Here is a 16,046-nt window from a genome sequence, read left to right on the forward strand (position 1 = left end):
ACGTCATTTAGCTCTAACATCACACACTAGAAAATGTTTGACACATCCAGGGTCATAACAGAAACCCTACCCTAGAGTTAACCTACAACAAGGAATAATCCATGCATTTTTATTCACAGGTCTGGACTGGAAGTGATTCCCAACTTTTTAAGCATAGTTTTTTTTCCGTGCTTCTATTGGACTTTTAGAGGCCTGAAGAGATAAAACTATCCAGTGTTACATAAGAAAAAAACGGAAAAGTCTGGAAAATAATCAACATTTCTTTAGAGAAGAAATACTGTATGTATTGTCTTTTCCTTCTTATCATCTCACAGGTTTACACGTTCATCTTGTGACCCTTTTTTGGGGCTGTACCCCCATGTTGGAAACGACTGCACCCCATATATTTGAGGTCAACTCTGACCAGCCAGTCCCAGTCTAAGTTGACTTTATCCAACTGGAATATTTGACCATCTTTAATAGCTTGGAGGCTTGGGCTACCTGCCACATTTCAAGGCTATGGAGATTATAAACCTGTTCTTAGCACAATGTTAAATTCCCAGATTTATGTAACTCAAATAAAATCACTTCTGGCACTAATCTTTAATATTTCTTGAGGATAGGATGATCGACACAGCTGCATTCTCACATGGACCCAGACGTCCAATAAAAAAGGAAACAAGGTAAATGAGGAGGCCATTACAGCGAGAGCTTTAATCAAAAGCACAGGCTTCTGTTTATTGACCGTTGCACGCACATCTACAGGTGAGAGTATATTTACACAGATGGTAACAGTCAGTACCTGCAACACAGACGAAAGGAGAGACAACACGTCTCCCTCTCAGACTCTCTTGTGCGCACACGCACACACACAGTTTGCAGTATAAAGATAGTGGACTGTCTGACAACACAAAGCACAGCAGGCCTCTTTGGTCAGCTACTTCAGAAAGGGTTTCCAATGATCAAAGTCTATCACAAGTCACCATTCAAAACATACATACATACACATACATATATATACATACATACACATACATATATATATATATATATATATATATATATATATATATATATATATATATATATATATATATATATATATATATATATATATATATATATATATATATATATATATATATATATATATATATATATATATATATATATATATATATATATATATATATATATATATATATGTATATATATATATATATACACACACACTGTATATATAGTTTCCACCATCTGTTGAAGATAAATGATTCATTCTCTGTAGAAGTCATGGCAACAGCATTCAAACATAGACACAAAGTACCTGAATGGTGAAGTGATGAGATGTAACAGCAGTAAGAAAAGACTTTTAATCATCTCGGCTGCCACTGCAATGTGGACATAATTATTTACAAGAAATATCAATGAACCAACTTGACTTCTACTGAACATTCATTCAAGATGATTAACAAACTGATGTTAATTTTTCCTTTGACCTTCCAAAACATAAAGGGAAATAATATAAAAGCAGCTGCTAGATAAAACATTACAGCAAAAATAAAACATTCCTAATGGATATGTGCAAATTCTTCAACTTTTATTTTTGACTTCATCGTTTCCCTTTCACAAAATAAAATCAATAATAGCACAAATGAAAAGCATAAAATGGTGGAAAGAATAAATCATTTCCTGGACATAGTGGTGTCCAGAGGCATGCCTGATTGAAAAAACAATGTAAACACTTTCAATTAGAAGTTCCTGCACAGCAGAAGATAAACAGTGGAAAGCCTGCACTTCCTTCCACCTCTGTATCGTCCCCAACACACAAACACACACAAACAGGCCTAACTACCCATCTTCCATTTCTGTCTTTTATCATCTCTTTCTTTCACTCTTTTCTGAAACCATATTATAATCCTCTTGCATCCATTTTGCATACACCTAATTATTTTTTTCTTCAGTTCACCAAGACGATGAACCGCAAAACAATGGTGTTCAACAAAGTCACCGTGTTCGGAGTGTTTTCCGGCTTCTGTCCTCATCAACACAGCGTTGCCATGGTGAGACCCTATCAGCGCTTCCTGTTAAACCCGCTGCTATACTCAGCTCACAAAACTCTTCCGTTCTTCTTGTGCACCCACACTGACATAAGACTACATGTTTAAATGTAACACATCCATCAATGGGTACCCCTTTACTAGTATTTTTTATGACTTAATGCATCTTAAAGCTAGTATATACTGAATTAATGTTAGTATACTTCTCTTTAACCATCAAACCATTAACCCTCAAGAACATTGTTGTGTACAGCAGAGAAAAACATCCAGCATTTCAACAACTACTGTTGTTCTATTCTGGCAGTTCTCATAATGTTGAACTGCCACAGTGCAAACATCCTGCTCATATCAGAGATGAAATGATTAGAATAATCATCAGGTCGCCTTTCCTGTCTTATTCACTGATTTTATGGACTTCCTTGTATAAAATCCAGGGCTGCAATAATCAGTCGATTAATGGTTTAGTGGTTTAATGGTTCAATCGACAAGCAATTTTGATAATCAACTAATCGTTTAAGTCATTTTTTAAGCAAAAATGCCTCACATTCACCGTGTCCAGCTTCTCAAATGTAAATATATGCTTTTTTTTATTTATTTTATATTAATTGAATATCTTTGGGTTTTCAACTGTTGATCAGACAAAACAAGATATTTGTGATGTGCATGTTACACTGTATATATCAAATGATTAATCAATTTGATCTATACTACAAAAAATAGCTGTCAGATTAATTGATGATAAAAATAATTGTCTGCAGCCCTAATAAAATCATAAGAGAGATAATCAATTCTCTGATTTGCCAAAATTATACTCTTAATTCTGACCAATAAACTTCTTTAGTGCCAAATTCATGTATCTATGTGTGTTCTTCAGGTTCATTTAATGCGAAATATTTCATCCAAAGTCTCGACAATAATGCACGAATGTTATAGAAACTGTACACACAAAGCTAAATGTGTATGACAAATGTGACTCAGCTTTAAGTAATTAAGCTCTGTTGCAAAAATAATACAAAACACTTTAAGGTTGTCTGCATTCAGTTTTCACAAAATGTCAAAATGCAGAACAAAAATGGCACTAATCTCATTCTGATAAAACTCACTTGGATCTCCTTTTTGGAACAAAAGCCCTTCCTTCTGCCGTGAGCGACATCAGCTTCTACAATAAGGTGTAAAGTCCCTCTCTATGTCACAGTCAAAGGTCATTGGGAGAGATCCACAACTCTCACTGCCAGGTTACACTGCATCAGTGACATCACATTGTTACACACTATTTACAGGCGAATAGCACAAACTAACAGCCCAAACACCCACTGAGTATATTGCTACCTTATGGACAGAGGGGTCGGTTTAGTTGTTTTTGTATATTTTGTTCTTTTTTTACAAAGTAAAACTACAACTGCATGATTGCCCATCCTGAACTGGCTCTGCTTTCAAGAGCTGATCCAGTATGGGTTGCCAGGCTTAAAATTACAATTCCCAGGCACTTGATTGTAACAAAAATGTACAGTAAAGTTGTCCACTGGGTCAGCATGCCTCTGATGGGCAGAGAAAAGGCAGCAACATTCAAAGTCAGACCCAAAACACAAAAGCCCTCAACCTCCCATACGAAGAAAACACCAAGCATCCTCAGCATGCAAATCAAAGTTATAGTACTCTAGTGATATACTGTACATCGACAAATTAGCTAGTCGTTGCTACTTGCATTTACACACTAACACATGCTGCTCGACCTCTGTGCAATGCTACAGTAAGGTGACTGACACGCAGCTTTAAGCCAAACTAAGTGAAATTGAATTAAAAAAAAAGTAAATAAATAAGACTATATTACAATTATGGCAGATGCCAGAAAGGTGTGGAAACGAGTAGAGCGAGGAGAATGAGGTAGAGACAGTGATTTGCCACTAGGGGAAGTAAGGAAATGTGTGTGTGTGTGTGTGTGTGTGTGTGTGTGTGTGTGTGTGTGTGTGTGTGTGTGTGTGTGTGTGTGTGTGTGTGTGTGTGTGTGTGTGTGTGTGTCGGGGAGGGGAGGGGAGGGGGGGGAGCGAGAGAAGAATGAGGTGAGAGCAAAAGTGAACAAAGTGAAGGAGTGAAAGAAGGAATGTCAGGTACTGGTCTTTTGCTCGATGGCTCGGGTCGGTATGAATCGGACGGTACGTCTGGGTCTGCGTTAAAAGACTATCTTCACATCCGCAAGCGGTAGTGGGGGTCCGTAAAGGGCGGCTCAGAGTCATCCATGGGCAGCACCAGGCGTGTGCCCCTCATCACCAGCTCGTGATCTCCGTACGTTAACTCTCTGTCCAAGTCATCGGAGGTGGCAGCGCCAGCAAAGGCTGGGCCGCCGCTCGTGTGGGAACCTGAGGCATCTGTACTGACTGTGATGTCGCCGTAGGTCAGGTTGATGTCACCGTCTGTCAGGATGAGGTCAGAGTCGTCATCCTTCAACTGGCACTCATTCTGGTGAGAGGGAAGAGGATTGTTACTCACACAAACTGGAATAAAAATGTGACTTTAACACACTTCATACATTAAATAAAGATTTTTTGTTTGTTTTTTGTAACTCTGGTTATTGATTATTATCATTTCCTCATCTGCCCAGTTAAACAAAACCTTAAACTTCAAACTGGACATCTGTGCCTCATGATTCATCAAAATAACTTTTTTCATCGGTTAACACAGGATACATCTTAACAAACACAGTTCAGCCAAAAAATAGCTCCTGTATGAACCAGTGACTGACCTCATAGGCCTGAGCACTGGTGAGGAAGCGGGCGAGGGGGCCGCAGCAGGGAGGCAGCGTGGCTGTGAGAGGGGGGCCGCTGTGAGTCAGGATGGGCTTCAGGTAGCTGGAGAGGGGGCTCGAGTCAAGGACATATTTCATAGAGAACAAGCACTAACAGAGAGTGGCAAGACACGACAAACAAAGATTCCTGTAAAGTGTGATTAATGAATGCTCTTTGAGTGTATATAGACAAATGTTGGCTTTCTTGTCAAAGTTAAAAGGGCAAAATGATCAAAATTAAAGTAATTGAATTAGGTAATTTATATGACCCTATAATACGAAGCCAATAAAAAAGATCATTTGTCTTCGACTCTGTACATGGTTCCTACTAAATGACGACTCCTGTTTAAATTTGTCTGTACAGCAGAGACGCATCTTATGGGCTGGTCTCACGGCAGCTAAGAAGATGTTGGCCGTGAGATGGCAGCCGCCACATACCTTAATACCTGGCAGCAATGGGCCAACTCACTTCTTGAAATTGTTTCGATGGAGTGATCCGTGGCCCGAATACATGGCGGCAGCATTAAAACTGTCCGGGCATGGGGTGAAACATACACTTTAATTAAAGAAAGGGTGCAGCATGATCTTCTTTAGTCTTTAGTCTTGTTTATGGGGGGAGAGATCCGGGGTGGGGGGGTCGGTCGCCATGGGGGGGCACTTTTTGGTTTTAGTTTTGGAATGTTTTGCATTGTATGTGTGTTAAGGGATAGGGGGGCTGAAAAAAAAGAAAAGAAAAGAAAGGGCTAAATCTGTGATGTGTAATGTTGTTAATCTTGTGCCTTTCTCAATCAAAAAATGATCAACCACAAACCTCTGTACATGGTGCTCCCTCTGCTGTCTGACACTGCTAACTACAGTAGTCACCACTTAACTGGAACACTTTTGAGGCCACTCGCCTTCATTTATCCTTTATCCAACCTACAAAGGTTTTGTAGATGATGCATTGTATTTGCAGTTTTTAATATTCAATTATATTACTCTTTTTGTTATGGTATGTTATGACTGATTTCTGCTGTTTGTTATATATTTTTATATTTTCTGTGTCAAAGGTGCAGCATTCTTTAGAGGCTGGTCATCTATGTGTCTAGCACAGAGAAAATAAAAAAAATAAGTAGTTGTTTATAACAATGATAAAACTAATCATTTGCTGCCAAAGGATACTTGTGGTCAAAGTTGTACCAAATTCTGAAAAGCCAGGCACTTTCTTGTTTGGTGCTTCTTCTCTCGGAGCCTTCAGTGATACTCACCTGTACAAACACAGAAAATGTGGTTTAGTTGTTTTCTTACAGTCACATTACAGCAATAAGTGGTTTACAAGAGCCACACTTACAGGGTTATCTTGATCAGAGTCCACTCCCACTCTGTAAAGGAAAAAAAACACATGTAAATCAGCTGCAGTTATAAACTGTTAGAGAAGAACAGCATGTTTCCTCCGTTTAGTAAGTTCCTGAGTAGCAAGGTTGCAGGAATAGGTGGGTACTGTAAAAAGCCTCAAACGTTCACCAGAGCAGAGCCAAAGTTTACATTGATTGTTGTTTGAGTTTTAACCGGATGAACCAGTTAAACATGGGGGTCATAAAGTCTGGACATAAAAGCATTTGAAAAAGTAAATTCCTCTGACATTATCTGAAATGCCATGACTTGTCAAACCCCCCCAGCGTTCAACAAATGCTAACTGCAAATCCAGTTTGACCCATGAATGGGTTTGATGGGTGAAGGAGAGGCATACCGTATGTGCTGGCAGGACAGCATCTGGGTGGTGCCACCTCCACAAATCCAAACAGTAAAGAAGACAACGAGCAGAGTGGTGGTAAACATCATCTGACGGGCGTATGTCGCAGTGTCCCTGATGGACAGGGCGAAGGTCATTGCGCCTCGCAGTCCTAAAAAGCACAGCACGGAGAATGTTACACACAAACAAGTATGCAAGTTCCTATATAGGACAAATGATCAAGCCCGTGTTAGTTTATCTTTTAATGGAGTCACAGTGAGTGATGAGGCCTACATTTCTCTTATTCTTAAACCTACATTGTGTCATTTGAGTTGATTCTTAGCAAAAAAAAACGATTCAAGCTCTACTGATTCAAAATTGATTCATAGAATTCCAAAAATCAATTCATATTTTTTAAAGCAACACAATGTAACTTTTAGCCCTACAGGTTGTCTCATTGCAACTACAACTCCCCCTACAGGTTGTCTCATTGGAACTACAGCTGCAGCTAAAAGTTACATAGTGTTGCTTTTTTTTTTTTTATTGTAGGTCTACTGCAATCACATGGGAAAAGTAACTACATTTACATACTGTGAATCGTTTTCTTAATCGAGTATGTTTTTTTAAAATCAAAAATCAATTTTGAATCGAATCTTGAGTCTAAAAATCAATATCGAATCGTGACATTTTCTGAATCGTGAACCCCTATCATTCATGTGTAATTACTTCCACCAACTAATCAAAGTATTCTCGTAAGCGTAGAATCTGGCATTTAGAATCATTCAGAATACATACGAGCGAGTTGCTAGAATGACGGCAGAGATGTTGTGCCTCCATCTTTAAAATACATTCGCCAAAGAGGGACATACCTCCGCCTTTCGCCCTCTTACACTCAGCGGCACCGTGACAAATGCCAGGGGGAGATTACTCGCCAGGGAAGCGAAAAAGAGAATTAAAATGACAACGCGACAGGCAAAGCAACAAGACCAAAGTTAATATTGGAGTGGCTAGAACAGCTGCGTGTAAACGATGGAGATACTAAGAGCTAATTTCGTGTTTGGCCACCGTATGAGTTAAAACGCGCTCGGAATGGGAAGGGCTAGAAAGTAATATTCAGTTGGTTGTCATATACAATTTCACCGCTAGATGGGAGAAATTCTTACACAATGTAGCTTTAACCAAACCTTTTTACAGTGGTAACAATATACACGGTAAATATCTTCTCTATCGGTATATCACTAACCCGCAAACATCATCATGTGCTGGAAGTTGGATGTGATCTTGTTGCGTCGTCCCAGATTAAGAAGTAATGAGAGAGGGTAGATGTTCGCAGCTCTTCCCAGGAAAACTGCCACCTGGGTGGGAACAAGGTTAAGGAGAGAACAACAAAACAAAGAGCTAGCGAAGTCTCCTCACTTGTAAACCTTTTCTACGCTGATACTAACATGCAAGTGAAAATAGCCACTGTTGTGATCATACGGTGGGTTATATCAAGCTTTGTGTGCACCCTTTTGCAAAAGATACAAAAGCTCCAACGATGAACATGGGATTGAAGACATGGTTCTGGAAGGTGAACAGGGCCAGACCCATGTAGGAGAAAATGAAGTTCTCTGCCAGGAAATTTAACAGCTCAAACAACTGCAACACAAGAAAAACAACATCAACGGACGGCTAAATACACTTGGCTTGCACGGCTTTGACTGTAATCAAACTTTCAAAACATTTTAATTTCAGTGCATGTATAAATGTTATTTTGTTTCATTTCACTTGAAAAGGAAAAAAATATTTTTAGTTTTGGATTCTTTTTTCGTTAATAATGCCTCTTTCATTCAAATCTTTTTTTAATCTATCAAATTTGGTTTTCCTCCATCATAAAATTATGACGTAATTTAATGCATCAGGACTTGACCGGTGAAGGTGGCTGAATGCCTAACTGTTTTTACTGTCAAAATAAAGGCACAGACATTGAAAAAACAAACAGAATGAGCAGGGGTGTAGGTCTGACCTGTTTAGTCCTGTCCTGGGAATCAGGAGACAGGTTGTTGAAGGTGTAGTGGGCCTGAGTGATTCCACAGAACAGTACCGCCACCACACCTGCAACACACCAGGAGGGACAGAGATACAGAAACAGAAGAGTTAGAAGATTAATAAACACAGATTATTAGCAATAACATTAAGTTTAAACAAGTGTGTGTGTGTGTGTGTGTGTGTGTGTGTGTGTGTGTGTGTGTGTGTGTGTGTGTGTGTGTGTGTGTGTGTGTGTGTGTGTTACCTGTGAAGCCACAGGCCTCAGCCAGCAGGAATGTGCTCCATGACATTAGGAAGAACAGAGCCGTCTCCAACAGCGGGAAATCCCTCAGTTTAGTGAACTTGGTCACGTACAGACAAGAAGTCAAGGAGTTTAACAATGACACCGAAATAATTAATTCATATTATAACATCTGCTAAAAGTTTATTTTATAGGTGAATCTGAAAAAAAAAATGACTTTGCGGAGCTATACTTTTACTTGTTTCCAAAGCAAAGGGATTTTGTTAAATCAACGCAGAGTTCTAATGGAGAAATTGTCCATATTTTATTTTAAAATATTTTGGATTGTGTAAACAACTGCCATTATCGACTCATTTTTATTTGACCTTTTCATCAATATTTTAAAAACAAGGTTGTATTTTTTTTTTTACAAAACCTGCTCACAATGCATGGATTTTACATGTTATTTTATGTCTTATTATGAAAAGTTTGACAAATAGCTATGTCTTATATATGAAAAATGAAATGACAGAAAAGATATGAGCGCAGTGACGACCCCGGTGGCCACTCCCAGAGCAAAGGAGCCGCTGAAAACTCCAAGGAACATGCCGAAAGACTTCAGCAACGCCATGACCTCAAAGGTGTGACTGTTGTCCCCCTGTGGCTGGTACGCTACTATAGACCTGATATAACACAAGTGTACAGAGAGGGAAAATCATGTCAAACATTAAGATAAATAACTGCAGACTGAAGGTTTATAGAGTTATATATAAACTTGCTAATGTTAAAGCCTGCATAAAGTTTTGCAAGTTTTTTTTTGCATAAAATTTGTATTATATTATGTAACTGCCTAACTTGTACTTTAAAACAGTCTTCTTATTGGCAAATAATTTTGTCAAAAACTGCACATTCCACCACACTATAGAAGGTCTCCTGCTACATTTCAGGTTTGCTTCTGCTGATAAAGAGCAGGCTTTCACAAAAAAAGACTCTCACTCATTCAAGTTAAGATAAAGAGAAAAGCAGAGGTCAGTGGGTTGGAACAAAAGAGTCTCAGACTCTATTTGGATAGTTCAGTGTAAATACTCAACTTATAAAGTCGTGGCCTGCTTAGAAGTCTACTCAAGTGATTTTGCTGTGTGAAAATAAGTATAGATATGTAATCTATCTTTTAGACTGACATATACTGTATGCAGTAAAATTTCCACTGAGGTCAAGGTTTTTTGCAAGGGACACATTTTCCCATAAATCTAGAGCAGGGTTGGAACAATAGATATAAAAAAAAATACTAAATGTGATGATGTCACTTTTTTTACCACATAGCATTAAATGCTGTTAAATACACCATTTTTAAAAGGTGGAAAACCACATTCTGCCAAAAAGAAAAAGACTACGGCGCTGTTTCCTTCCTCTAAGAGAAGTTAGTGCAAATAAAGAGATTTTTTAAATCTGTTTTGAAATTGGTGTGGACAGAAAAATTCAAATGTGTTTTCAGTGTGCCAAAGACAGCAACACAACAAACTCATTGACATATCTGTGTCGCAGCTACCATGCACTGTACAGTACGTTTTTAATGAAGGAAGATGCAATTTGTCACTTTATACATCAACTTTGTGTCACCTTGTATATGAGCATCAACAGTGAACCATCCCAATAAAGTCGTACTTAAAAGAACAAGATGATACTACTGATCAAACCTGGAATAAATAGTTTTTTGAAAATAATTCAGTTTTTAAACTGGAGTCTGGAATGAGAGGGATTTTATCGCAGCAGAATTTGTTAAAATTCAGCAGGATAGTTGTCAGTGAGAAAAAGCAATTTTCTAATATTTTGCTGAGGTAGTTTTGCAATAAAATGTACTGAGAAGCTATATATTCACCCTCTACATTCACAGCCCCCACACTCGCAAAACATATCACCAGGCATTTTGTTTATTAGCATTCCAGTTTTGTTTTTTTAAATAACAGAAATATGCTATTCACTGATTCACCAAAACAAAAAGCAAAACTATGTAAATAAACAATGAAATGTTCTGCATCTCTGGTTGAATAAGCCAGAGTCTAAAAACAAGTGTCCGGTGATTTGTCATGTTTGTCCCAAAGGCACCGCAAAAGGCAAACAATGCCATGCTCTACTTGGTGCACCCGTTCAATGGGCTGGTCAGATTCTCTCCGGCCCTTCCACTGTGCCTGCTGTAACAATTTACAATTCTGTGGAAATAATAACATTCCCATGTGGAGTGTTAGCTTAGTGACCACCTCATGGTGTTAATGAGAAGCTGATTAGGTTAGTTTAAAGGTCCAGGCTGACCGATACAAAAGCATGACTTGCAATTTTGCTATTTCTCTCAGGAGTAATTTAGCAGCTCAGTGCACATTCAAACTGGTTGGGGATAGATGCAGCCGACTTACGAGGACAGAATCACAGCCACTGCATCGTTGAGCACACTCTCTCCAAACAGCAAAGCGTACAGATCAACGTCTACCTGCAGCTCGTTGAAGATGGCCAGGACCGTCACTGTGAACAAAGAGGAACACACTAAATTAGAACTGAACCAAGTAATGACACACATCACTGAGCAAGATTGAAGCGGGTGTCAAGAGCTGTGTTTCAATTTTGTATTATACAAACTATAATATCATAAAAGTATATATTAATAGGAAAAGGAAGGAAAATTCACTAGACAACAATGGAGAAGCACATCTGTGCTGTCCTGGCGAGAATTTGGGTGGAAGAACCTAATGAGATTTTTTAAAAACGCCAGCACAACAGACTTCCTTGAACAATAACATTACATGCTGGAGGTCCTGTGGGGAAAAGAAGGCAAATCATAATCATGTGTTTTGGCAGTGCCCTTTACTTGTGGTCTACTGGAAACAAATTAAAACCTTTATGGAAAAGGTGTTAAAGGTAGTAATCCCACTCAAGTTTGAGACTCTGTACCTGGGTTTGAGACCAGAAACTGTTAAGGGATTTGTAAACAAGTATATGTTTAATATTATGTTGATATCCAGTAAGAAAACCCTTACAAGGAAGTGATTGACAACAGATGTACCGAAGGTTGAAGATTGGTTTGAGGATATCCACGACATTTATGTGATGGAGAAGCTCACTTTTTAACTGTAATACTTGAACGAGATCAATTTAAAAATTGTTGGGCATCCTGGGTTGAATCAATATCCTCACTTAGATCAGACTTTACTTAATTTATGATGATCTTATTTTTAAATTCTCCTCCCCCTAATGTTTTGTTTAAGCTACTCAAATGTTCGTTCACTTAAATCTTTCTCCATGAGTACATATTTTCAGCTTGTCTTTCTTTCATTCTAACTGTATAATTTTTTTTCCCCACTATTTTAATTATTGTGTCCACTTGTATAACCAAGTTGTTTTTTCTTGTGGAATTTTTCTTTTTCCTTTCACTCATTAATTTTCTCTGGATTTTCAATTATGTTTAAGTATGTCATTCCATTCTTTTCTACGTATATATTATTTTATTTTTTCTTTAAATCAGAAAAAGATGCATATTTGTTGTGCTATATTATGTACACCATGTGTTCCTAATAAAAAATTGAATAATAAAAAAAAAGTATATATTGATGATTAACATTTTTTTTTACTTTACTTTTTTCTATACTTATACTTCGTAGCAATAGGAAATACAAGACTTGCACTGACAAGTAAACTAACTGCAACTTTGGAATTTAAAATCACAGGATATTTAAAACTGAAATACTTTACTATACTTACTATACTTTCCAAGTATTTAGTTTTCTAAGCTTTTCCCCTGACCCGCTTCACCACAGTTTTTTTTAAACATTTTACCATCAGTTGGACTTTGTATTGTGGGAAAAATAGTGTCCTTCAAAACTACACCCAAGATTTGAGCGATTGTAACAGACATGATGGTCATGTTTCCAGCGTGAATAAATTATTCTTGTATGCAAATTTGACAAATCTTTAGTTTTATGATGAGTTGTTTGTGCTTGTGTCCTGTTTGCAAGAATGTTTACTACAAGCTTTGAGCAATTCAAGAGATAGAAGTGAATCCAGGTTATAATTAGTTTAACTTGTAAGCAAGACAAGCTTTGAAGATTGAGAAAACGCAAACGTACCAGGATCTGTGGCAGAGACAATGGCTCCAAAGAACAGACAATCAGTAAAGAAGAAGTCTCCACCCAGCTGTCCCACCTGCTTCATTAGCAATACACAGCCGTACATCAGCAACCTGACGGAAGAACAGCAGGGGGTTTTGCACATCATCATAAACAACACAGACATTGGTGGCATTAAGGGCATTTTACAACTACAGTAATTGACCTATATGAATACTGCTCTGTCGTACGATGTCTTTTGTGCAACTATTGTGTCTACAATGTAGTCGTGTGTGCAAATTAATATTCTTACCCAATAACAAAACAGGAAACAACTGTCCCCAGGAAGGCATAAGCCAGGATGGATCCCATGTTACGGAAAAAGTGTCTCTGAAAGACAAAACAATTAAATATGAATCATCTGCATAGTGCCTTTAATTATCATTCATCTCTAAAGATGAGAAGGAATAAGTGGATTTTAGCAATTCATATTTAAAGAGGATATTATTTCATCAGGAGTCAAACAAGTTAAAAGTAGAAACAGAGTGCCCAAAATACTACTGTACCCTTTTCAAGCTGTAGCCAGCATGGAAGATGATAGGTGGAAGGAGAATATTGAAGAACACTTCAGGGTCAAAGGTCACCTGAGTCGACACAAAAACAGCGTCATATTACAATTCTGAATCACTATAATTAGGTTACGCATTCAACAAAAAAAAGAGAGAATGTTGTTTTAATGGATACTTGGATGATGGGATAACTTAAATAAGTTAATTAATCATAAATAACACATCTGGGGCAGCATGAAGTAGCTTTCAGGACAATCGACAAAAACTTATTATAACACTGAAATGACAAGATGGAAAAAGAGGACGGCTTCTATACGCAGGCAGACCAAACACATTACGGCTAATACAATTTTTTTTAATCAGCTTCATTAATCAGCTCTACATTTTACAGTTGCAACATGAAAAACATCAAACCTGTAGACAGACATAGAAACTTCAGAACACCTAACAGACATCACATTTTAAACAATCAAACATTTTAAACATGATCGACGGCCTGTACCTTTCGCAGCATCTCATTATCTTCTTGCACATCGTTCACCTTGTTGGCACCGATCTCTCCTTTCAGAGTGTACTCGTAGAATTTCCCACTGATGTTGAGCAGCAGAGTGGCGGGGCTGGCATTGACGTGGCAGCTCATTGTGACGTTGCTAATGTCCCGAGGAACATGGATGCCATAGCGCAAGACCACGCCAACAAGTACACCTGGGGGGCAAGAGGCAGGACGAATATGATACAGAGGTGAGAGATGATTAATGTAAGCAGTCTATGGTTGCAACAAGGAGGCCAAAATCGATGAGGAGGTGTCACCAGAGGAGTGAGGGGTGGTGCTCGTGATTCTGGCACTGCCTAAAGTTGCAGAGGACCATCAAATGTTTCAGTAAGATTATTTTGTGGAAAATAAATAAAGACAAATTCTATGTACTTTACTTAAGTACTTATTTTTATGCAACTTTATACTTCTACTCCACTACATCTCAGAGGTAAATACAGTACTTTTTACTCCATTACATTTGACATCTTTAGTTACTTTTCAGATTAAGATTATTAAGTAAAAACACCTCTGTGGGTGGACTATGGGTGTAGTGGGGTTTTAGCAAATATTGAAACTAGTTTTTGGAGATATTAATGTTGATACATTAATATCTCCAAAGACTAGTTTCTACTACCGCATGAGCAACTTTTTATCCATTCAAACCATTATTTTGGCGTCAACTCTATAAAAATGCCACCAAAGAGCAATGACAGCCCAGTGAGTGGTGTTTGTTGTCCTATTAGGTGTAGAAAGGGTTTATGCAGGTGTCTGGATGAAAGAGGAACAGTCAATCACACATCGTGCCGCATGCTCGACGTGACGTATCTCAAGCACATTTATCGTTGGCCTCACCAGTCACCAGACCAGAGTTGTAGAGAAGTGAGATTTTGGGCTGGCTTTTTTTTAATGCTACGGGGCCCAAAAAAAACTTAGCTGCTTGGATGTAATTTTCAAGACCGATCAGGGAGGTGTTTATGACGCCGTAACTAAGCTTGTTGGCCGGTATCGACCTAGAACAGCTAAATGTACTAAAATGCGCAACAGCATAGTAACTGTATTGCCGGGGATTGGAGAATAAAATCGGATATTGACATGCAATAATTTCAAATCTAATCATCACTACACAATCATAGTATAGACACTGATGACGTATCTTAATCACGGTGGATCATCTCACCATAAATCATCGCCAGTCCAGTTTCGTGCAGAAACCTAAACCGCCGGTGTTTGAACAACCAGATGGTTAGGATGGTGAGGGTGAGGAGCATTATGAAGATGAGCAGGTCCGCGCTGTCTTGCCTGTGGCTCTCCTCAACCTTTTTCTCTGTAACGATGTTCTCCATGGCACTGTCCTCCTCCTGAATTGAAGATGCTCGGCAAACACATATGCTCACAGACAGACTCACTAGCATAAGCAGCCACAGCGTCCTCGTTGCCCTCCAGGCACTGTTGACAGTCACGTTAAACACCATTTCGGCTGCTCAGCCGTCAAATGCTGCAATGAACGTCGTAGATAAAAACAAACTTTGTGCTAATATGATTCATGAACTGGGGGTAGCAGAGAGCAGAAAGACGACAGCAACAGAGGAATAGATTCCGTCCCGGAAGTGAAAACTATTTTTTTCAGAGAGTATACAATGTTTATTTCGAAGTAAAAGCACCGTTGCAGGATGTCCTTGGTTTAAATAAACACTAACAGGCAATTCTTAGCGCAACATATTGTGTGTAATTGATACGAAATCTGATAAATAAAACATATTGATTTGGCCGTTTTTCACGGAGTATTTCATATCTGACGTCTCTTATTTTGAAATCTCCAAAAAAGCTCACTCTCTGAACAGTACAATTAAATTTTTTTGCTCTATAGTTTTGCTAAATAAGTGATCTTTGTGTATCAACCATATACATAGTTATTGTATATATTCATCATAGACACTTATTTCCCCCCAAAACTCGTATGTGTAATAAGTCTCGCGATACATAATACAAACGGGAATAAATGTGACGTTCCTGAATATTGGAAATTCTAGTTATCTTGTGGGTAAATTTCATATTGAACTAACGTTAATGT

The 16,046-nt window shown here is 38.2% G+C and overlaps 1 protein-coding gene across 1 annotated transcript; it reads right to left on the bottom strand.

Moving 5' to 3' along the window:
- Positions 1-1,335: 1,335 nt before the first annotated feature.
- On the bottom strand, positions 1,336-15,447 carry slc9a6a (solute carrier family 9 member A6a). The gene is made up of 16 exons (XM_039813148.1): positions 15,153-15,447; positions 13,943-14,145; positions 13,438-13,515; positions 13,185-13,261; positions 12,893-13,005; positions 11,189-11,294; positions 9,319-9,460; positions 8,802-8,907; positions 8,535-8,623; positions 8,054-8,167; positions 7,773-7,884; positions 6,548-6,701; positions 6,149-6,179; positions 5,980-6,065; positions 4,777-4,882; positions 1,336-4,493 (listed from the first exon to the last, which is right to left on the bottom strand). The coding sequence occupies exons 1-16, from the start codon at positions 15,445-15,447 to the stop codon at positions 4,221-4,223; spliced, it is 2,085 nt and encodes a 694-aa protein (XP_039669082.1). The 3' UTR covers positions 1,336-4,220.
- Positions 15,448-16,046: the final 599 nt, after the last annotated feature.

The sequence above is a fragment of the Perca fluviatilis genome, chromosome 10 (genome assembly GCF_010015445.1).
Source record: "Perca fluviatilis chromosome 10, GENO_Pfluv_1.0, whole genome shotgun sequence".
NCBI classification, from domain to species: Eukaryota; Metazoa; Chordata; class Actinopteri; order Perciformes; family Percidae; genus Perca; species Perca fluviatilis.